General features: G+C 38.0%; 1 protein-coding gene across 1 annotated transcript; it reads left to right on the forward strand.

Moving 5' to 3' along the window:
- Nucleotides 1–4,558: 4,558 nt before the first annotated feature.
- LOC108674645 (transcription activator MSS11-like) lies at nt 4,559–23,215 on the forward strand. Its single transcript, XM_018162608.1, has 3 exons — nt 4,559–4,627; nt 6,349–6,622; nt 22,932–23,215. The coding sequence occupies exons 1-3, from the start codon at nt 4,559–4,561 to the stop codon at nt 23,213–23,215; spliced, it is 627 nt and encodes a 208-aa protein (XP_018018097.1).
- Nucleotides 23,216–23,357: the final 142 nt, after the last annotated feature.

Here is a 23,357-nt window from a genome sequence, read left to right on the forward strand (position 1 = left end):
GTGGTTAGTGGTGGTGTATAATTATAGATGTGGTGGTTAGTGGTGGTGTATAATTATAGATGTGGTCGTTGGTGATGGTTGTAGAATTATAGATGTGGTCGTTGGTGATGGTTGTAGAATTATAGGTGTGGTGGTTGGTGCTGGTTATATAGAATTATAGATGTGGTAATTACTGGTGGTTGTAGAACTGTTGATGTGGTGGTAGGAGTTGGTGGTTGGTGTGTAGAATTCCACCCTGTGACAGAAGGGAGGCCTTGGAGTTGTCACAGGTCAGGAATAGGCCTTATTCATGGGTTGCTTGAATATATTCCTTAATATGGATTCATTGAGATGCAGCTAGAAAATGTAAAAAACATGAAACGTGTGAACAGGTTAATATAGGTAGTCCTGACTACATTTTTTACGTACGTTTTGCTTACACTAGCTCAAAACTTTGTACGCATTTTTTGCACACGTATTATACACTTTATGGGTCCTTTGTTTCCATTTTGTTTACACTTGGAAATTAACAACTGACAACCTCCCTCCTCAAGCACCGATGCTCAACTGATGTGGTAACTAATGGAATAGTTAATTAATTAATTACTGGAATGAGTGTCACAACATCGAACTATTACAGTATTACATAATCAACATCATTTATTGATCAAATGTTAGAACTGACAACTGAAGATCACAATAATTGTGCTGCAACTGACAACTGAAGAGCACAATAATTGTGCTGCAACTGACAACTGAAGAGCACAATAATTGTGCTGCAACTGACAACTGAAGAGCACAATAATTGTTCAACAACTGACAACTGAATATATTCAGTGCGCATGTATCGTTATCGCGCATATGTAGAGTCTGTTCTATTGTATTTTAAAGTTTGAATGAATTTCAATTTTCTCTAACAGAGCTTGAAACTCAAAGACGGGATTCTGAATAATTGGATGCGGAAAACAGAATTCTGAATAACAGTATTCGAAATACGGGATTTCGGATAACAGGATTCGAAAATCGGGACGCAGGATAACAGGATTCGTAATACGAGATTCTGGATACCAGGATTCAAAATATGGGATTCTGGCTAACAGGATTCGAAATACGGGATTCTGGACAACAGGATTCGAAATACGGGATTTTGGATTACAGTTTTCGTAATACGAAATCCTGGATAACAGAATTCCGAGATATAAAGGAATATTTATCCCGAGCAGCGAAAGAAATTAATTAAAAAAATTGCTACCGCGAAGCCAATCACAAAAAATTGAGTAAAGTTGATAAATTTATTTTGATTTATTTATTTTAAATTCCATTCCCCAATCAAAAAAAATTAATTTCGGTGCGAGATTAAAATTGAAATATATTGAAGATAATCACTTCCGTTCATATTAATGGGCGATAAAAATGATGAATGATCTATACATGGTGAAAATTTTGAATGATCAACATTTATATATTTATATTGTATATACTAACTTATAGGCAAATAAGCGACTTGTATTTCTCACATATAGGTATATAAACAACTATTATCCCTCACATATAGGCATATAAGGTATTCACATAGCAAGGAATTATTATAATATGAAGATTGCCATTATAGTTCCGTACAGTGAGAACCAAAATAGTGCGGGCAGTTTTATTGTGGGAGCGAACTCCAGGAGATAGTGAAGATCCATAGCGCCTACCTTTTATGAGATCCTGGTCATAATGAATTTTTTTACAATGATGTTCCGTTTACAATGATGATCCTAGGACTTATATTTTTTATAATAAAGATATATGGTTTTTATTTAACATGCTGGGCCGGCAGTTTGATGCCTGGTTGGTAAGAACAAGAGGTTCTGTGCTGTGTTCTTGTATGAGAACAATCACACAAAAGCTCGGTGTGTGAATACGATAGCCCTTGAGTTTGTGCATGTATTAATACATCTGTGTGCTGATCAATACACGCCTCTTGATGAGTGTGTGAACAAAAACCCATCATCGATACGCGTGGGAAATTTCGTACGTCCATAAAAAGCAATTTTTCCGCTCACAACAATAAGGAAATTTGCGTAAAAAAATTTTGCACTATCGCGAATTGTCGGGAAAACTTTTGTCTTTGCGGAAACCGGTTCAGCGGAACCCGATCGTTTTGACCTCGCGGGACTGGCGATTATAGGGCTAATTATCGCCGGGCTTTGGGCGGCCTGCGATTTGCGGCTAGGATTTTGGGATAATTGATTGAAGAAAAAAATTAATATCGTCATTCAGTTAATGCATTAATATTAATGACCAACCACGTGTGGTTGCCTATAAATAAAATATTGTTTGGAAATCACTGATAATTATACACTATAAATCATTGATAATTGCACACCATTGAACGTTAATAGTTATTGATCATAAGACACAGATTATTATGGCCCAAAAATATTATAATCATGTATTATACAAGAATCATGTATGCAGAAGAGGATAATCACAAACAATATGTTATAATTGTACGGTCATAGCAATGCTACACTCTTTTTCTCGTCTCATTTCTATGTGAAAATTACAAAAAATGTGCGCCTGTAAAACAGGAAAAAAACAGCAGGACGGTTTCGCCGTTAAAATGACACGCTAAGAATGACGTACGGGGCACGTCTGTTGAACAGAGGGCAGCTTCCTCAACAGATGCTCGCATTCCTGCCAACAGTAAACAACTTCTTAAAAATTCCCACAACTGCCCTCTTTTTCCCACAAGGGGTTAGATTTCCCCTCGAAATCCGCGGGAAAGAACTTAAGCCTAGCGGCCGCTGCTGAATTTTTACACCTTCTTTTTTTATTCTTTAAATAGGCTGTACATAATTGTTTTGGGCCTACATTTTCCTACATTGGTAATTATTTTATTTTACAACTACTACTTTCTGTGATTTTCTTTTTTGTTAAATGAATATTGGAAAAAATGAATTTAAGAAGAACATGGAAAGAAGAACATCCTATCGCGTTCGGCATAAGCATTTTTCCTATCAGATTATTAATTTATATCAAATAATTTTCCAATATTTTATGTTGTTAATTGTTTATAATTATCTTTTCTATGATTCCGTTTAATAATTATTATCCTTTCATTAGTCAGAATTAGAATTATTGCGTACATACGTAGCGCATCCTGCGTAAGCTCTCAACTGCCCTCCACGCGGCGTCTTTTGTTACGCGTATTCACCATTAAATAAAATATCAAAATTATATAAAAGTATATGAAATATTTCATCGCGTAATATATTCCATCATTTAATATATTACTTCCCTCCTACAGTTTATCTTAACTGAACCTATAGCAACACGATCAAAACTCGTAAGTTTCAGCGCCTACTTCGCACTAATTCTTTACAACGCAATGCTAATAATTAATACTAAGCAATTAATATAGTATAAATAATAGTAGATTTCCTACTTATTGAATTACGTCAATAATTTAGAATTCCTGGTTAACATTCATTAACCATCAACTAAGTCATAATTCAAAGTAATGCAAATTTGTGTAAATATTTTTTAATGTACAATTCATATTACAATTTATCGTACAAATTACCGGTTAATTTATCGAACAATGTATGCAAATTTGTGTAGATATATTTTTTTGTCACATAGATCAATGTCACATATTTCCAAATTGAGACATTTGTATTTTGAATTGAATTAAAGCAAGTATATATTCATGTTCCGAGCCTCCTATATGTGTTAAGTAGATTGCTTGCTACAGGCCAAAATTATTGCATACCATACAACTATACAGAAAGTTCGTGTTCAATTCACGCAACTATTTTTCATTTTCGTGTTTAATCCACGAACTGATCCCGGCAGTTCGTGTCTAGCGCCCCAGGTTCGTGGGTCGAGACTCGGCATTAGTTGAGGGCAAAAAATATTACAGTTTCCCCTCATTCCTTTGTTTTAGAGGGAGACTTTGATGGGTGAGGGGTGGGTATATTGACTTGTGATTCAGTGGGTGAGGGTTTAACTCACCCACTCACCCACCATGGTAGAGGGTGAAACTATCCCACTCACCCACCATAGCTGAGAGTAGAACTCACCCACTCACCCACCATGGTAGAGGGTGGAACTCACCCACTCACCCACCATGGCAGAGGGTGGAACTCACCCACTCACCCACCATGCTAGAGAGTGGAACTCACCCACTCACCCACCATGGTAGAGGGTGGAACTCACCCACTCACCCACCATGGCAGAGGGTGGAACTCACCCACTCACCCACCATGGTAGAGGAAGGAACTCACCCACTCACCCACCATGGCAGAGGGTGGAACTCACCCACTCACCCACCATGGTAGAGGGTGGAACTCACCCACTCACCCACCATGCTAGAGAGTGGAACTCACCCACTCACCCACCATGGTAGAGGGTGGAACTCACCCACTCACCCAAGAACTCACCCACTCACTCACCATGGTAGAGTGTGGAACTCACCCACTCCCCAACCATAGCAGAGGGTGGAACTCACCCACCATGGTTGAGGGTGAAATTCATCCACTCACCCACCATGGCAGGGAGTGGAACTAACCCACTCACCCACTCACCCACCATGGCTGAGTGGGTGACTAATAATAAACTGCAGGCTGAGCAGTTAGAAATTCTCCAGAAATACTCTGAGGTTCGCGGGATATTTTAAGCCTATATGAATTCCCACGAGCGATAACTCCCACGTGCCCACGTCTGTCCCGCGAAATTCCCACGTCGTATCCGCGCCGCCGTTAAAAATTCGTCATCTCGCTTGTGAACATCCGGTTCCGTTTTAACGAACCTGGAAATATAAGGAAATGCAAGTTTTTTAGAAGTTCCGTGCCAAATCTCAGTCTAAAAATCTTGCTCTTTGAATTTTTATAAATTTAGGCAAATTTTTATTAAAATGAAAATTGAGGCAAGAAATAAATGAAATTTAAACAAAAATGTGCAAATTGGAAGAGAAGTAAAGAGTTTATAACTATATTGTTTTGCGCAATCGTAATTGTTTTTAATTAAACACATGGTGTGGAATTTAATATGAATAAATTTAATCTAACATGATTAATTCACAGCCGCATATAATACAGTATGATATAATACAATAAAATGAAATATAATGTAATATAATATAATATATTATAATATAATATAATATAATATAATATAATATAATATAATATAATATAATATATGAGTTGACCGCTCATAAGCCGCCTATAATATTTAGGCACCTATACCCTGGAGGGCTGCGACAGTCAAGGATGAGATTGACATAGCTGGCCGTCGATAATTCGGCTATTAGCCGCCGATAATTCGGCCATTGGCCGCCTATAATTCGGCTACACTGCCCAGCTGCCCAGTGCCCACACACACGCAGGCAATTACAGGCAATTAGTGCCTAACCTGAGGCAGCAAATTGCCTTTAGGGAGCCAGCGGCCATTGCTCAGGCATTCCCTCTCTGCTGCGCAACGAAATTGTCTTCGAGTTTTTGAATTTCTTAATAAATAAATAAAATTGGAAACAAACTCGATATTTGGTAGCCACCAATATTACTATTAGATTTTTTAATTTCTCAATAAATCTAAAAAAATTATAGACAAAATCGATATTTGATAACCAACCAATATTACACGATAAAATATGCGTGTATACGCATTACGTGTAATATATCGAAATTATACGTGTAATATAATCGTGTATAATTTCTGATCAAATATATTATACGCTCATAACTACTTTATAACGTCTATATCCTCATAACTACTTCATAACGTCGATACCCTCACAACTACTTTATAACGTCTATACCCTCATAACTACTTTATAACGTCTATACCCACATAACTACTTTATAACGTCTATACCCACTTAACTACTTTATAACATCTATACTCTCATAACTACTTTATAACGTCTATACCCAAATAACTTCTTATAACCTTGACTAAAAATGTTAAAAAAAGCTCGAAGGTTGAACACATAATTGACAGTAAGCGTCTGTCGCCTGCAGCTCTTCGCCTGTCAAGCGCCTACTGCAAATTATAGGCGTATTATCGTCGGCTATTGTATGGCCGCCGTTAAAACGCCGATAATCTCCGACTACTTAATTACCGTGGACATCGCTGGACGTTCTGGTCAATTAAGTTTTATTATTGGTGGCATTCCTTGTAATTATTAATGATAATTGACTAATTTTATTTACAACTTTGATTTGATTATATTACTCAGATTAATTTTATGTAGAAATATTTAAAACATTCGAAATGATTATATTAATCAATTATAATCAGATGATTTAAATTATCTTGTTTCGTAAGAAAATGATAGCATTTTATAGCGGATATGAATGTAATGCATTGATTGTTCAGGATCAGGTGCAGCATCAGGTGCAGCATCAGGTGCAGCATCAGGTGCAGCAGCAGGTGCAGCATCAGGTACAGCATCAGGTGCAGCATCAGGTGCAGCATCAGGTGCAGCACCAGGTACAGCAGCAGGTACAGCATCAGGTGCAGCAGCAGGTGCAGCATCAGGTGCAGCATCAGGTGCAGCAGCAGGTGCAGCATCAGGTGCAGCATCAGGTGCAGGGGGGGGAGAATTCGTCTACGGATGGAGGGGGGGAGTTGGACTTCTTTTTGGAGGGAGGTTTAATGGGGATTAATGGAGGAGGGATTAATGATTAATGGTTTAGGAGGAGGGATTAATGATTAATATTTTTTAATGAGGTCACGCATGGTAATTTCACTTTTTTATATTTTTCTCTTCCTAAAGAACTGAAGGATTGGAATACTGTCTTATAAGGCGAAAGAGAAGGGGAATTCCGGGTGAGAATTCCCCTTAATTTGGGGAAACTTTCCTATTTATTGACTCAATTATCGGCCCAAAAAATTCTATTTATTGCAGTGAAAACTAATTATATTTTTTGATACTTAAAATATACGTCGACGTCGACGTTAGCATCACTGAGTTAAAGTATTTAATGTACATTTAATAAGTATTTAAGTAATAAGTATTTAAGAATTTAATGTATTTAATGTACATTAAAGTTAATATTTAACGTAAAGAAATACCAAAGAATAATTAATAGAATAATACTGTTAAACTGGGAGACCGCTGCCTGGCCGCTGACATATCGGCTATAATTTTCACTAAATTATTAATTTATTTAAACTATTAAACTATTCATTAATATTTTTATTACTGTTATTATTGATTTATTTTTTCAAAATTATTATTTATTTAAATTAATTACTCGACCACATTGAAGTATAAGGAATAAGTTGATTTTGTGAGGAATTATGAGGCATGAATATTAATGAGATAATTTAATAAGATGTGTTACATTAATATGATGATTAATGAGGAGGTTGAGTTACGAGGTTGAGTTATGAGGTTGAGTTATGAGGTTGAGTTATGAGGTTGAGTTATGAGGTTGAGTTATGAGGTTGAGTTATGAGGTTGAGTTATGAGGTTGAGTTATGAGGTTGAGTTATGAGGTTGAGTTATGAGGTTGAGTTATGAGGTTGAGTTATGAGGTTGAGTTATGAGGTTGAGTTATGAGGTTGAGTTATGAGGTTGAGTTATGAGGTTGAGTTATGAGGTTGAGTTATGAGGTTGAGTTATGAGGTTGAGTTATGAGGTTGAGTTATGAGGTTGAGTTATGAGGTTGAGTTATGAGGTTGAGTTATGAGGTTGAGTTATGAGGTTGAGTTATGAGGTTGAGTTATGAGGTTGAGTTATGAGGTTGAGTTATGAGGTTGAGTTATGAGGTTGAGTTATGAGGTTGAGTTATGAGGTTGAGTTATGAGGTTGAGTTATGAGGTTGAGTTATGAGGTTGAGTTATGAGGTTGAGTTATGAGGTTGAGTTATGAGGTTGAGTTATGAGGTTGAGTTATGAGGTTGAGTTATGAGGTTGAGTTATGAGGTTGAGTTATGAGGTTGAGTTATGAGGTTGAGTTATGAGGTTGAGTTATGAGGTTGAGTTATGAGGTTGAGTTATGAGGTTGAGTTATGAGGTTGAGTTATGAGGTTGAGTTATGAGGTTGAGTTATGAGGTTGAGTTATGAGGTTGAGTTATGAGGTTGAGTTATGAGGTTGAGTTATGAGGTTGAGTTATGAGGTTGAGTTATGAGGTTGAGTTATGAGGTTGAGTTATGAGGTTGAGTTATGAGGTTGAGTTATGAGGTTGAGTTATGAGGTTGAGTTATGAGGTTGAGTTATGAGGTTGAGTTATGAGGTTGAGTTATGAGGTTGAGTTATGAGGTTGAGTTATGAGGTTGAGTTATGAGGTTGAGTTATGAGGTTGAGTTATGAGGTTGAGTTATGAGGTTGAGTTATGAGGTTGAGTTATGAGGTTGAGTTATGAGGTTGAGTTATGAGGTTGAGTTATGAGGTTGAGTTATGAGGTTGAGTTATGAGGTTGAGTTATGAGGTTGAGTTATGAGGTTGAGTTATGAGGTTGAGTTATGAGGTTGAGTTATGAGGTTGAGTTATGAGGTTGAGTTATGAGGTTGAGTTATGAGGTTGAGTTATGAGGTTGAGTTATGAGGTTGAGTTATGAGGTTGAGTTATGAGGTTGAGTTATGAGGTTGAGTTATGAGGTTGAGTTATGAGGTTGAGTTATGAGGTTGAGTTATGAGGTTGAGTTATGAGGTTGAGTTATGAGGTTGAGTTATGAGGTTGAGTTATGAGGTTGAGTTATGAGGTTGAGTTATGAGGTTGAGTTATGAGGTTGAGTTATGAGGTTGAGTTATGAGGTTGAGTTATGAGGTTGAGTTATGAGGTTGAGTTATGAGGTTGAGTTATGAGGTTGAGTTATGAGGTTGAGTTATGAGGTTGAGTTATGAGGTTGAGTTATGAGGTTGAGTTATGAGGTTGAGTTATGAGGTTGAGTTATGAGGTTGAGTTATGAGGTTGAGTTATGAGGTTGAGTTATGAGGTTGAGTTATGAGGTTGAGTTATGAGGTTGAGTTATGAGGTTGAGTTATGAGGTTGAGTTATGAGGTTGAGTTATGAGGTTGAGTTATGAGGTTGAGTTATGAGGTTGAGTTATGAGGTTGAGTTATGAGGTTGAGTTATGAGGTTGAGTTATGAGGTTGAGTTATGAGGTTGAGTTATGAGGTTGAGTTATGAGGTTGAGTTATGAGGTTGAGTTATGAGGTTGAGTTATGAGGTTGAGTTATGAGGTTGAGTTATGAGGTTGAGTTATGAGGTTGAGTTATGAGGTTGAGTTATGAGGTTGAGTTATGAGGTTGAGTTATGAGGTTGAGTTATGAGGTTGAGTTATGAGGTTGAGTTATGAGGTTGAGTTATGAGGTTGAGTTATGAGGTTGAGTTATGAGGTTGAGTTATGAGGTTGAGTTNAGTGTACAGTGAAGTTATGGTATTGTACAGTGAAGTTATGGTATTGTACAGTGAAGTTATGGTATTGTACAGTGAAGTTATGGTAATTTACAGTGAAGTTATGGTATTGTACAGTGAACTTATGGTATTGTACAGTGAACTTATGGTAGTGTACAGTGAAGAGTTTTGTTGTTGTAACAACACTGTTGATATTCATTTAATTTATCATCTCATTCATCACTCCATTCATGACCTAATTCAGCACGTCAGCAGGGAGGGTACACGTCAGCAGGGGAGGGTACACGTCAGCAGGGAGGGTACACGTCAGCAGGGGAGGGTACACGTCAGCAGGGAGGGTACACGTCAGCAGGGAGAGTACACGTCAGCAGGGAGAGTACACGTCAGCAGGGAGGGTACACGTCAGCAGGGAGGGTACACGTCAGCAGGGAGGGTACACGTCAGCAGGGAGGGTACACGTCAGCAGGGAGGGTACACGTCAGCAGGGAGGGTACACGTCAGCAGGGAGGGTACACGTCAGCAGGGAGGGTACACGTCAGCAGGGAGGGTACACGTCAGCAGGGAGGGTACACGTCAGCAGGGAGGGTACACGTCAGCAGGGAGGGTACACGTCAGCAGGGAGGGTACACGTCAGCAGGGAGGGTACACGTCAGCAGGGAGGGTACACGTCAGCAGGGAGGGTACACGTCAGCAGGGAGGGTACACGTCAGCAGGGAGGGTACACGTCAGCAGGGAGGGTACACGTCAGCAGGGAGGGTACACGTCAGCAGGGAGGGTACACGTCAGCAGGGAGGGTACACGTCAGCAGGGAGGGTACACGTCAGCAGGGAGGGTACACGTCAGCAGGGAGGGTACACGTCAGCAGGGAGGGTACACGTCAGCAGGGAGGGTACACGTCAGCAGGGAGGGTACACGTCAGCAGGGAGGGTACACGTCAGCAGGGAGGGTACACGTCAGCAGGGAGGGTACACGTCAGCAGGGAGGGTACACGTCAGCAGGGAGGGTACACGTCAGCAGGGAGGGTACACGTCAGCAGGGAGGGTACACGTCAGCAGGGAGGGTACACGTCAGCAGGGAGGGTACACGTCAGCAGGGAGGGTACACGTCAGCAGGGAGGGTACACGTCAGCAGGGAGGGTACACGTCAGCAGGGAGGGTACACGTCAGCAGGGAGGGTACACGTCAGCAGGGAGGGTACACGTCAGCAGGGAGGGTACACGTCAGCAGGGAGGGTACACGTCAGCAGGGAGGGTACACGTCAGCAGGGAGGGTACACGTCAGCAGGGAGGGTACACGTCAGCAGGGAGGGTACACGTCAGCAGGGAGGGTACACGTCAGCAGGGAGGGTACACGTCAGCAGGGAGGGTACACGTCAGCAGGGAGGGTACACGTCAGCAGGGAGGGTACACGTCAGCAGGGAGGGTACACGTCAGCAGGGAGGGTACACGTCAGCAGGGAGGGTACACGTCAGCAGGGAGGGTACACGTCAGCAGGGAGGGTACACGTCAGCAGGGAGGGTACACGTCAGCAGGGAGGGTACACGTCAGCAGGGAGGGTACACGTCAGCAGNCATCATATAGGATACCCAACATCATATATGATACCAACATCATATATGATACCAACATCATATAGGATACCAACATCATATAGGATACCAACATCATATATGATACCCAACATCATATATGATACCAACATCATGTAGGATACCCAGCATCATATATGATACCCAGCATCATATAGGATACCAACATCATATAGGATACCTAACATCCTACCCGTAAAGTTGTATGTATAATTATTCTAATGACATCACTCATACCATTACTGTTTGTATGAAAAGTTATCAATAATTTACAAAAAATTTTCGTTACGGCTGTGATGAAATTTGTACTCAATATTTGCATTTAATGTGCAGTCAATTTGCGCTATTGCAGTCCTTTGAATCCCTCTTCTCCCTCTAAAAAAATATCATTACAAACCTCAAACCTCAGTTATATAGTAAAAAATTAATAGTACTGTAAATTTTAACACTATTTTATGAATAAATTATGAAATTTTCATTTATATTTAGTTTCTGTTTAAAATTTTAAGCTCGAGTTGCGATGAAATTTTGGATGTCCATGAAAAAACTTCGTCCATGATAAGCGATATGATGATATAGATATGGTGTTGACAGGACGATAAGTGAGTTGACAGGACGATAAGTGAGTTGACAGGACGACATGTGTTTGAGTTGACAGGATGACATGTGATTGAGTTGACAGGATGACATGTGTATGAGTTGACAGGACGACATGTGTATGAGTTGACAGGACGACATGTGTATGAGCTGTCTCTTATACACATCTAGATGTGTATAAGAGACAGATATATGATACCAACATCATATATGATACCAACATCATATATGATACCAACATCATATAGGATACCAACATCATATNGACATGTGTATGAGTTGACAGGATGACATGTGTATGAGTTGACAGGACGACATGTGTATGAGTTGACAGGACGACATGTGTATGAGTTGACAGGATGATATGTGTGGTGGCAGTTGACAGGTTCAGTAATTAGACAGGGTGCAGGTTGCCACAAGTCGAGGGTAGGCCTGCTGTCCGTAGGCCTAACAGGTCACCAGGTCAACACAACAGGTCTAACAGTAGCGAACTCATGAGAAACTTTGTATATTCTGTGTATTATCGTATTTTGTATTTGTATATACTGTATATTCTCGTATTTTGTATATACTGTATATTCTGTATATTTTGTATATTCTGTATATTCTGTATATTCTGTATAATCTGTTTATTCTGTATATTCTGTATATTCCGTATATTCTGCATATTCTATATTTTATGTATATTTTGTAATTCTGTCTATTCTGTATATTATGTATATTTGTATATCAGTATATTCTGTATATTTTGTATATCCTGTATATTGTATATTCGGAATATTTTTTATATTCTGTATATTCTGTGTTCTCTGTGATTTATATACATTCTACACATCGAAAATTATACGCTGTAAATCTTGTATAACTTATTTCTGTATATTGTAAACAATCGTTCACTATATTTTACTCATTGTTCACTGTTTTTTATTCATTGTTCAACTTATTTTTGTCATGTACCATGCTCCATATACATGAATAAATATTATGGAGAATAAAAATTATGAATAAATATTATATTTTATTCATGTATTATTATAAAACATAAATACTATCAGAAGCTGCGTACCTGCGAAATTTCATTTCGAGTTAAATTTAAGTGAAGTGTTAGATTTTCGCTGCTTTATTTGAGTTTGTTTTATCTTTAAAATTAGAATAATTTAAACTTTTAAACCTTTTTTTAAGCGTGTTATGGAATGAAAGTTTCAACTATTGCTGCGATTTAATGAATTGAGTGATAAATATTTTTATGAAAGAAACATTAAATACTTGGACTCGTATTATGTATGACTGATAACTTGAATGATTATTATTATAAGGGATGGCCCCATGAATAATTTTTTGATGGTTTGTCATTAAAATAATGATTTTTGTGTAGACTGGAAAAAAGACTCAACGGATTAGATAATTTCTAGGCATGGTTATCCAGAGAAACGAAAGGGCAGTCTTCTGATTACTAATATATTATTCAAATATATATTTGTTGATATTATACAAATATTAGTGCAGTTAAGCAGAAGCTGTTCTCTAATATAATAAGATATATTCTCTGGTTGTCCATAAAACTTGTATTATACAAATAAATATTCCAATCCTACATAGAGTGACCAGTGCTGAGACTTGTACACATACAATCCTATTCATAAGAATCTATAAAGAAAATTCAATACAAAGTATTCTATACAGAGAATCTTACACCAAGTATTCTATACAGAGTATTATGCGATACATATAAGTTACCAAGAAAGCCCGGTTAACCTGATGGCTAAACATGTACAGATTATTTAATACAGAGTATTTCATAATGAGTATTGAATAACACTCTGTATATTAATTCTATAACTCATGCCATGAATTTGAACAATCATTTGGAAAAAGAATGAATCCAGAATCGGTTATATTGCATAGCAGTTATACTGAACATTGTACAGTGTAAAGGCAGCCGCCATTATACTGTAAGTTGGATCTGTAAACGTAAGTTGGAACAGAAGACATAAGTTAGAACAGAAGACATAAGTTGGAACAGAAGACGTAAGTTGGAACAGAAGACATAAGTTGGAACAGAAGACGTAAGTTGGAACAGAAGACATAAGTTGGAACAGAAGACGTAAGTTGGAACAGAAGACGTAAGTTGGAACAGAAGACGTAAGTTGGAACAGAAGACGTAAGTTGAAACAGAAGACGTAAGTTGGAACAGAAGACGTAAGTTGAAACAGAAGACGTAAGTTAGAACAGACGACGTAGGCCGGAGCAGACGACGTAGGCCGGAACAGACGGCGCAGGCCGGAACAGACGACGTAGGCTGGAACAGGCGACGTAGGCAGGAACAGACGGCGTAGGCTGGAACAGGAGACGTAGGCAGGAACAGACGACGTAGGCAGGAACAGACGACGTAGGCCGGAACAGACGACGTAGGCCGGAACAGACGACGTAGGCCGGAACAGACGACGTAGGCCGGAACAGACGACGCAGGCTGCGTGTCGTGGGAAGGCGCGCGTTGTTTTGACCCGCGCTTCCGTATTTTAAATGCACGCAGCGGCGGCGTAGGCCGTGCGTAGGCCTAGGCTGGTCTTCCGGTGGAGGGGGGAAGGGGGGGGGAGAGAAAGAAGAAGGAGAAAGTTAATAAGAAAGTCAGTGGGATTAAAGATAGAGAAAGAAATGAAGAAATTGAGTGATCAAATAAACAAATAAAAACATAAATAGCAAGAAAATTTGTAGTGCAAGATGGGAAGAAAGGGGAAGACTGGGAACAGGAACAAGTGAGCAAGAGTGGGGAATAATGGGGAATAAGGGAGAAAGGGGAAGATGTGCGCCTGGTTTTGTAAAAGTTAAACAATAATGACGGGAAGAACAAATATGAACAAATTTTAATGAAGAAATATTCAAGCGTGGCGTCTGTGACCGGCGTTTTTGAGCTGCAACAATTTTTCATTAAAAAAATACAATTAAAAAACAGAAATTTAAAAAAAAAATATAAGGAACTGCAAAAAACACAAAAATAAAACATTTTTATTATTCCTGCCAGTGACAGGCGGTGATCAGCTAACGACGAAGGGGTGGGGGTAGAAATCCTGCGGATCTACCGCAGGATCTACGCGACGATCTCAGTTATGACGATCACAGGAGGATCTGACGAAGAAGGATCAGTGGGTGACGTGACATGCATGATGGTGACGTGTTGTGTGGTGACGTGTTGTGGTGACGTGTTGTGGTGACGTGTTGTGGTGACGTGTTGTGGTGACGTGTTGTGGTGACTGACGTGACGTGTTGTGGTGACGTGTTGTGGTGACGTGTTGTGTGGTGACGTGTTGTGTGGTGACGTGTTGTGTGGTGACGTGTTGTGTGGTGACGTGTTGTGGTGACGTGTTGTGGTGACGTGTTGTGGTGACGTGTTGTGGTGACGTGAACGTATTTTATTAAGGTCTTAAGTTCTCTCTGTAAACAAACTTAAAATATCTAATTTACTAGTTTGAACACGAGTGTGAAATACCATTTTGAATTTCATAAAGTTTAAATAAAATACAAATCATCAACATGAAAGTTGAAAAGACTCTTACCAAAACATCGCAGAAATTAGGTTACTCCATACAATACACACATACTATACAAGTCCACACAATACGTAAATACAATACAAGTAATAATTCATATCGAGGTACTACTGGGAACTTTTTATACAATATAGCTACTATACAATGAACAGTACTATACAAAACAAGTTATCATATTATCTATTCTTAAATTGGTATCCAGTGCTATACATAAATTCAGTTCAAGTGCAACAAATTTAATAATACGATAGTCAAGCGGCAGTTCTATGCTATATATGTAAAATGTTGGGTTAAATGAATATTTTTAAATAAATAATTAATAAATAATTATTCAATAAAGTTTTTTTCTATATCCTGGATTTTAAGATCGCTGATATTATTGATTCCGGGCAACGAAAGGATAACTTACTAGTAACAAGATACTTCTAATACTTATAATACTTTTAATACTTTTAATACTTTTAATACTTTTAATACTTTTAATACTTTATAATACCTTTAATACTTTTAATACCTTTAATACTTCTAATACTTTTAATACTTTCAATACTTTTAGCACTTTTAATACTTTTAATAATTTTATTGCAGAATTATACGTGGGTTCGAGTAGCCCTTTCATGTTTACAGCTCCAGGTTTACAACACAAAAAGAACTTGAGACAATTCAGACCACACAACAACCTGTGTACATAGACCACTGCTCTGGATTGTGTTTTATGAGTGTCGCTAAATGGGCGTATCTTTTATACGCGAGTGCGCGACACGCTCTTAAGTCATGCGCACTCTTAAGTCATGCGCACTCTTAAGTCATGTTCAGTCTTAAGTCATAAGCGTGACTTATAAGGGCGAAATGACACTCACAGGAGATACGTGTAAGATACGTCACTTAGGGCAGTTAAAAATGCTTGCCGTACACTTACCTTATACCTTTTACGTGCGCCATATACGCTCATACGCTTGCCATATATGCGTGTAAGCACATACCTTGTATAGCATTAGTGTGATGACAGCTTGTTAGCGACATCACAGTGATGATGATGGTGAGATATTGAAGTGCTGACATCATACTGATGTTTTAGGTGAAAAAAAACTGTGTAACTCTTAGGTAAACGTACTAAAATTGACGCAAATTTTTCTCTATTTTAATATTTAACAGAAAATTTTAAATGATTTTATAATTGTTTCCCGTTGGTCTTCAATATTTTACAACTGGTAAATTTATTTACGTTGAAATTAGAAAATCTAGCCTAAATACGGAATGAGATTTCATCATACATATTATATATTATTTATTATATACTATATATCATATATTATATGTTAAATATTATATATTATATATTATATATTATATATCATACATTATATATTATATATTATCTATGATATTGTCTTTCTAAAAAGATATTGTGTTAGTAAGCTTGTCTTTGTTGTTGTTAAGCGGCGGGAGGTGTATGCGGGTGCCAGCGCCTGGCCAGGTAAATACAGGTGGTCTAGAGGCCAAGAGGCGGTCCCTAGATGTTCCTTCTAGAGACCATCGAGTGATCTAGAGACCACGTAATAAATAGAGATGACCAAGTAATCTAGAGAGCAATTAGTAATCTAGAGAACAATTAGTAATCTAGAGAACAATTAGTAATCTAGAGAACAATTAGTAATCTAGAGAACAATTAGTAATCTAGAGAACAATTAGTAATCTAGAGACCACCAAGTGATCTAGGGAACATCAGGTGATATAAAGAACACTAAATAATCTAGAGACCACCAAGTGATCTAGGGAACATCAGGTGATATAAAGATCACTAAATAATCTAGAGACCACCAAGTGATCTAGACACAAGGGAGATCGACACCTGGCTTGTCTCTTCGTGTATCGATCGCTTTTCTTATGCTGGCGATAATATTTATTTATACGATAATAGGAGCGTTTTTTTACAATGATATTCCTACCGAAGCCGCGAATGAAAATTATGGCAATATTTAGGTGAAGGATTTAGGTCCTGCAGTCGTTATGCTATTCCTACCAGAGATGTGTGAGATATTCCAATCGGTATTTATGGGGAAAATCCTAATTTATTTCAATGCTTTTCATACCAGAGTTGATGATAATTTATACGATGTAAAAACATATTGACAATTATCATTAAAGCTATTATTACCAGGTTGGTGAACGTCAATAGCAACAATGAATATAACAACTTGTCACTACCTAGCAATGCTATTCCTACCAAATTAGATAACATTTCTTTAGGAAAAGGCAAAAATGTTAAAAAAAAGCCGCGAACGAAACAAGGAGCGCAGGTGTTTGATGAACACCTGTAGCCCGCATGCACCTAGACGCTACAGCACCCAGCCTTCTAGAGCACCCAGTCTTCTAGAGCACCCAGTCTTCTAGAGCACCCAGCCTTCTAGAGCACCCAGCCTTCTAGAGCACCCAGCCTTCTAGAGCACCCAGCCTTCTAGAGCACCCAGCCTTCTAGAGCACCCANTCTAGATGTGTATAAGAGACAGGACTTGGTGGTGACTTGGTGGTGACTTGGTGGTGACTTGGTGGTGACTTGGTGGTGCCTTGGTGGTGACTTGGTGGTGACTTGGTGGTGACTTGGTGGTGACTTGGTGGTGACTTGGTGGTGACTTGGTGGTGCCTTGGTGGTGACTTGGTGGTGACTTGGTGGTGACTTGGGGGTGACTTGGTGGTGACTTGGTGGTGACTTGGTGAGTTTCTGTTTGTCTTCAATGAATAAGAATTGTACTTTTAAAACTTTTTTTAAATAAAGTTGGCGTTGGTCTCCCAAAAATTTTCAATAAAAAAATTATGAATTTTATTTGTGTTTTCTTTGCTTCCACATTCTTAGAAACGACAAAAAAACATATAAAAATGACAGAAACGTTCCAGGAACGTTAAATAAACGTCTTAGATTGCGTTGTAAGTCGGACGCGGAAGTGACGCCGTACGTCAAACGCAGCCAAACATGCGTGGGAAATATCACTAGACTTGCAATGCACCCAAATGTATCTAATGGATATAATGGAACTAATTGACCTATATCCAGGACGGCAATTAAACCTACTCGTTATCTTCCTGGTGACTAAGGTGAGTCGTTAACCTTGATGGTGATTATAGATCGCAACTCAGCATTTCTGAGTAAACATTAATCACTACACATCACGCTTCTTAAAATAAGATTTTAAATAAAAATGAATACAAAATTTATTTTATCAATTTTTGAGTAATATGATATGGGGGTACCTTTAACATGTATTTCGGTAAAATACATTGTTAATAGATAGCCGCTAACTTATATACTGTATTTAAAAAATTATACCTAGCCCGTCTAATTAGAGATTAAAACCTAAGTTTAAAATTACTTATTGATACCATTGATATTATTTGAAACTTATGGTGCAATTTGAGTGTAATTAATAAAATCGTTCAAGAAAATAATCAAATTACAAGACGCGATCCTCTTGAGATCGCGACGCTGCGGTCGCCGTTCTGCTCGCGCGGCGAAATTGCGGGCGTCACCGCGGCGACGTAACGGCGACGCGTGCTGTGCACTGCACCGTGCACTGCACCGTGCACTGCACCGTGCACTGCACCGTGCACTGCGCACGCCATTGTAAATAGTAACCAAAAATATCATTTGATGAACGCAGCAAAAATTCCTTATGTCAGAAAAAGAGACGATAAACTATAAATAAAGTTGAGTCTTCGTATTCATGTAAACAGATAATCAGTTAATTAACTATTCACAATATAGAGATAAACATTTTAAATAATTAATCCATGTAATCAAATATTCTCTATCACAATTCCGTTGGCATTGATGGCCGCAAACTTCGTTTCGGTTAAAAAAATTCAAATCGAAAAGATTTTTTAAAATCAACAACCATTGTATCATTGAATTCGTTCGTGGCAACAGCTAATATTATTTCTGGCCGTCGGTCAGTGTATCATTGGCCGTATCATCGGTGGCCACGTGTCATGTATGGACGTATCATCGATGGCCGGCGTTGGGACGCCGATAATACGCCCATAAAGCTATTACCCTCGCCGCTGATATCATCGATTCATTAATTTTTGTTCATTAATTTTTGTCGTCCACTGCAGTGCAGACGGTGGACGATAGCAAGCATCAATGATTGAGATCAGCGGCTCGCGAATTTTCATGTGAAATAAAAATAAAAGTGAAATGATTCAAAATTTTCCGAACTTAATGTTTATTGAAATTAAAAAAAATGAATAGAAATTAACTTAATAATGCATTCAATTAATGTGATAATTTATTGTGTTAGAAGATTACTTAATTCTGTTAACGGATACCTGAAATGAATTAATGCATTGTTGTATCATGTATGCTAAGATATAATCTGTGTACATTCACATCGGTATTTTATTTTTCAAATCATATTTTAATATAATGTGAAATATTATATGATAATATAATGTGTGTGTTAGGCATTTTTTTCATGCGCACCTTTCAACCTTCGCTTCGACTTCATTTTAAGAGTGACCATAATGGAAGTTTATTCTTTATCTTTTATCTTATCTTATCCCTTGAGTTACTGTATCTTGAACGCTGCCTCATTTGTACTCAAATTAAAGTTTCTTAGCTGTGCAAATCAGCACTGCGGGGCCGTTATTATTTGCGACCAATTGTGCATTTAGTGACAATTATGCAGTTACAGTTACAGAGCTTCCAAACCATTAAACTTTAAAGCTCCACCACTTTCGAGCTCTGCAATGTTTAAGTTAAACAACTTGCGAGTTATGCAACGTTTAAGTGACACTTATTTCAAAAGAAACAAATTTCAGTTCATGCTATTTTTAAAAGGTAAATTCTCAAGCTAATAAATTTTGACCCATTGAAACTTCCAATGTTTACAACTATAAATATATTGAGATTCCGAGTATACAATTTTCGAATTAAAATGTTTCACAGTTATCCAAGATCAAATTACAAAACTTTTTTATCACATAAATGTATAGTTACACAAATTTAAAGTTTTAGTACTTGCAAGAGACCCAGCTTTAGTGTTAAAAGTTTTTAATTACAAAGATACTATGTCATACAACTTTCCAGCGAAGACACATTGAAGTTTCGCAGAATTCTAGTTGCTCAACTTAAAACTCATCCAAGTTTAGACTCGTAAAAGTTTCTATTTATATAACTTTTAACTTAGTCAACTTTTGTGTTATCCAACTTTCAACTCATACAACTTTCAAGTTCTAAAAATTGTTGATAAGAAACGTTATGCGCTTGAACAAATGTAGAAAAGTTAAAATAATTCATACGAGGATTTAATTTTAAATCTGTGTGAGTTAAAACAAACAAGATATTGCGTGCTGCTGCCCATTAATCACACAGCCACACAGATGCGGCCACACAGCCATACAGACTGTCAACACGAAATGCACTTCCGTGAAAACATGCGTTTTGGGGCGAAAGTGATACTTTTGTACTTCGAAAGGGATACTTGGGAAGCACAAATGATACTTCTGAAGCACTAAGTGATACTCAATAGAGCATAAAATGATACCCGTAGAAGTACTGAGTGCTACGCTTCAATTTATTTCAACGATGATGACAAATGATCACAAATGATCGGGTGGACAACGCTCCCCGCGAACCCCGATTTACTATAGCAAAATCAATCAATATGAAGTGGAGTGAAAAACTTATCGGTGAAGTGAAAAACTTACAAGAGAAGTGAAAAATTTATCAGTGAAGTGAAAAACTTGTCACTGAAGTGAAAAAATTGTCAGTGAAGTTAAAAACTTGTCACTAGCTGAAGCGAAAAACTTATCGGTGAAGTGAAAAACTTATCAGTGGAGTGAAAAACTTATCACTGAAGTGAAAAACTTATCACTGAAGAGAAAAATTTATCAGTTAAGTGAAAACATTATCAGTGAAATGAAAAACTTATCAGAGAAGGGAAAACTTATCAGTGAAGTGAAAAACTTATCAGTGGAGTGAAAAAGTTATCAATGAAGTTTAAAACTATCAGTAAAGTAAAAAACTTATCAGTGGAGTGAAAAACTTCTCAGTGGAGTGAAAAACTCCTCAGTGGAGTAAAAACTATCAGTGAAGTGAAAAACTTATCAGTGAAGTGAAAAACTTATCGGCGAAGTGAAAAACTTATCAGTAAAGTGGAAAGCTTATCAGTGAAGAAAAAATTTATCAGCGAAGTGAAAAACTTATCAGTAAAGTGGAAAACTTATCAGTGAAGTGAAAAACTTATCAGTGAAGTTTAAAACTTAGCAGTGGCGTGAAAAACTTAGCAGTGAAGTGACAAACTTATCAGTGTAGAGAAAAACTTATCAGTGAAGTGAAAAACTGATCAGTGAAGTGAAAAACCTATCAGTGAAGTGAAAAACCTATCAGTGAAGTGAAAAACTTATCAGTGAAGTGAAAAATTTATCAGTGGAGTGAAAAACTTATCAGTGGAGTGAAAAATTTGTCAGGGAAGTGAAAAACTTATCAGTGTAGTGAAAAACTTATCAGCGAAGTGAAAAACTTATCTGTGTAGTGAAAAACTTATCAGTGAAGTGAAAAATTTATCTGTGTAGTGAAAAACTTATCAGTGAAGTGAAAACCTTATCAGTGAAGTGAAAAACTTATCAGTGAAGAGAAAAACTTATCAGTGGAGTGAAAAAGTTATCAATGAAGTTTAAAACTATCAGTAAAGTAAAAAACTTATTAGTGGAGTGAAAAACTTCTCAGTGGAGTAAAAACTATCAGTGAAGTGAAAAACTTATCAGTGAAGTAAAAAATTTATCAGCAAAGTGAAAAACTTATCAGTAAAGTGGAAAATTTATCAGTGAAGTGAAAAACTTATCAGTGAAGTTTAAAACTTAGCAGTGGAGTGAAAAACTTAGCAGTGAAGTGACAAACTTATCAGTGAAGTGAAAAACTTATCAGTGAAGTGAAAAACTGGTCAGTGAAGTGAAAAACTTATCAGTGAAGTGAAAAACTTATCAGTGGAGTGAAAAACTTATCAGTGGAGTGAAAAATTTGTCAGGGAAGGGAAAAACTTATCAGTGTAGTGAAAAACTTATCAGCGAAGTGAAAAACTTATCAGTGTAGTGAAAAACTTATCAGTGAAGTGAAAAATTTATCTTTGTAGTGAAAAACTTATCAGTGAAGTGAAAACCTTATCAGTGAAGTGAACAACTTATCAGTGAAGAGAAAAAATTATCAGTGGAGTGAAAAACTTATCATCAATGAAGAGGAAAACTTATCAGTGAGGAGAAAATCTTATCAGTGAAGTGAAAAAATTATCAGTGAAGTGAAAAACTTAGCAGTGAAGTGTAAAACTTATCAGTGAAGTGAAAAAGTTTTGGGTATTAAGTGAAATAATACATTCAGTGAGCTCTATAGTGATATAATTAGTCAGCTATCAGGTGCAATATCAGTTGCAGTATCAGGTGCTGCAGCAATGGCTGGAACAGATGCAAAAGCAGGTGCACTAGCATGTTTAGCAGCATCAGCTTGAACAGGTCCGTTGTCAGGTGTAATAGCAGGTGCAGGTGCAGCAGATGCAGCAGCAGATGCAGCAGTAGGTGCTATTGCAACACTTGTAGCTGGTACACAAGCAGGTGCAGGTGCCTCAGCAGTTGCTGCAGCTGAAGTACTAGCTCGTACACCTGTACGTACAGCACCAGGTGTAATAGCAGGTGCAGCAGCAGGTGCAGCAGCAGGTGCAGCAGGTGCAGCAGATGCAGCAGCAGGTGCCGACACGCCCTCTGCTCGCCTTGCGCTCGTCGACCTTTTCCTTCAATTGGACTTCCTCGTCACGCGTCGTCTCTGCTCACTGGCACGTCTCTGCTCCAAAAGGTTCATCTCTGCTCCGTAATTAAGGCATCTCTGCTCCTCAAAGTTCGTCTCTGCTCCTCAAAGTTCGCCTCTGCTCCTCAAAGTTCGCCTCTGCTCCTCAAAGTTCGTCTCTGCTCCTCAAAGTTCGTCTCTGCTCCTCAAAGTTCGCATCTGCTCCTCAAAGTTCGTCTCTGCTCGCTCCTCAAAGTTCGTCTCTGCTCCTCAAAGTTCGCATCTGCTCCTCAAAGTTCGTCTCTGCTCCTCAAAGTTCGTCTCTGCTCCTCAAAGTTCGTCTCTGCTCCTCAAAGTTCGTCTCTGCTTCATCGTAGATTTTTCCTGCCAAAAAATCATTCTAAACAATACAATTACACACACATTTATACATACACTAAGTAAAATGAATGGATCTTATTATCCCTATAGTGACTCACTTTTTCACCCACAGCACAAGCCAAGAAAAGATGAGTCAGG

The sequence above is a fragment of the Hyalella azteca genome, unplaced genomic scaffold, assembly GCF_000764305.2.
Source record: "Hyalella azteca isolate HAZT.00-mixed unplaced genomic scaffold, Hazt_2.0.2 contig10211, whole genome shotgun sequence".
Lineage (NCBI taxonomy): Eukaryota > Metazoa > Arthropoda > Malacostraca > Amphipoda > Hyalellidae > Hyalella > Hyalella azteca.

What these genes read in the sequence shown, in the direction of transcription:
- LOC108674645 (XM_018162608.1), top strand. Translation starts at nt 4,559, where the DNA reads ATGGCTGAGTGGGTGACTAATAATAAACTGCAGGCTGAGCAGTTAGAA. An exon ending in TTCTCCAGAAATACTCTGAG is followed by an intron (nt 4,628 to 6,348) that starts GTTCGCGGGATA and finishes TTGATTGTTCAG; the next exon opens with GATCAGGTGCAGCATCAGGT. An exon ending in GGACTTCTTTTTGGAGGGAG is followed by an intron (nt 6,623 to 22,931) that starts GTTTAATGGGGA and finishes TCCGTAATTAAG; the next exon opens with GCATCTCTGCTCCTCAAAGT.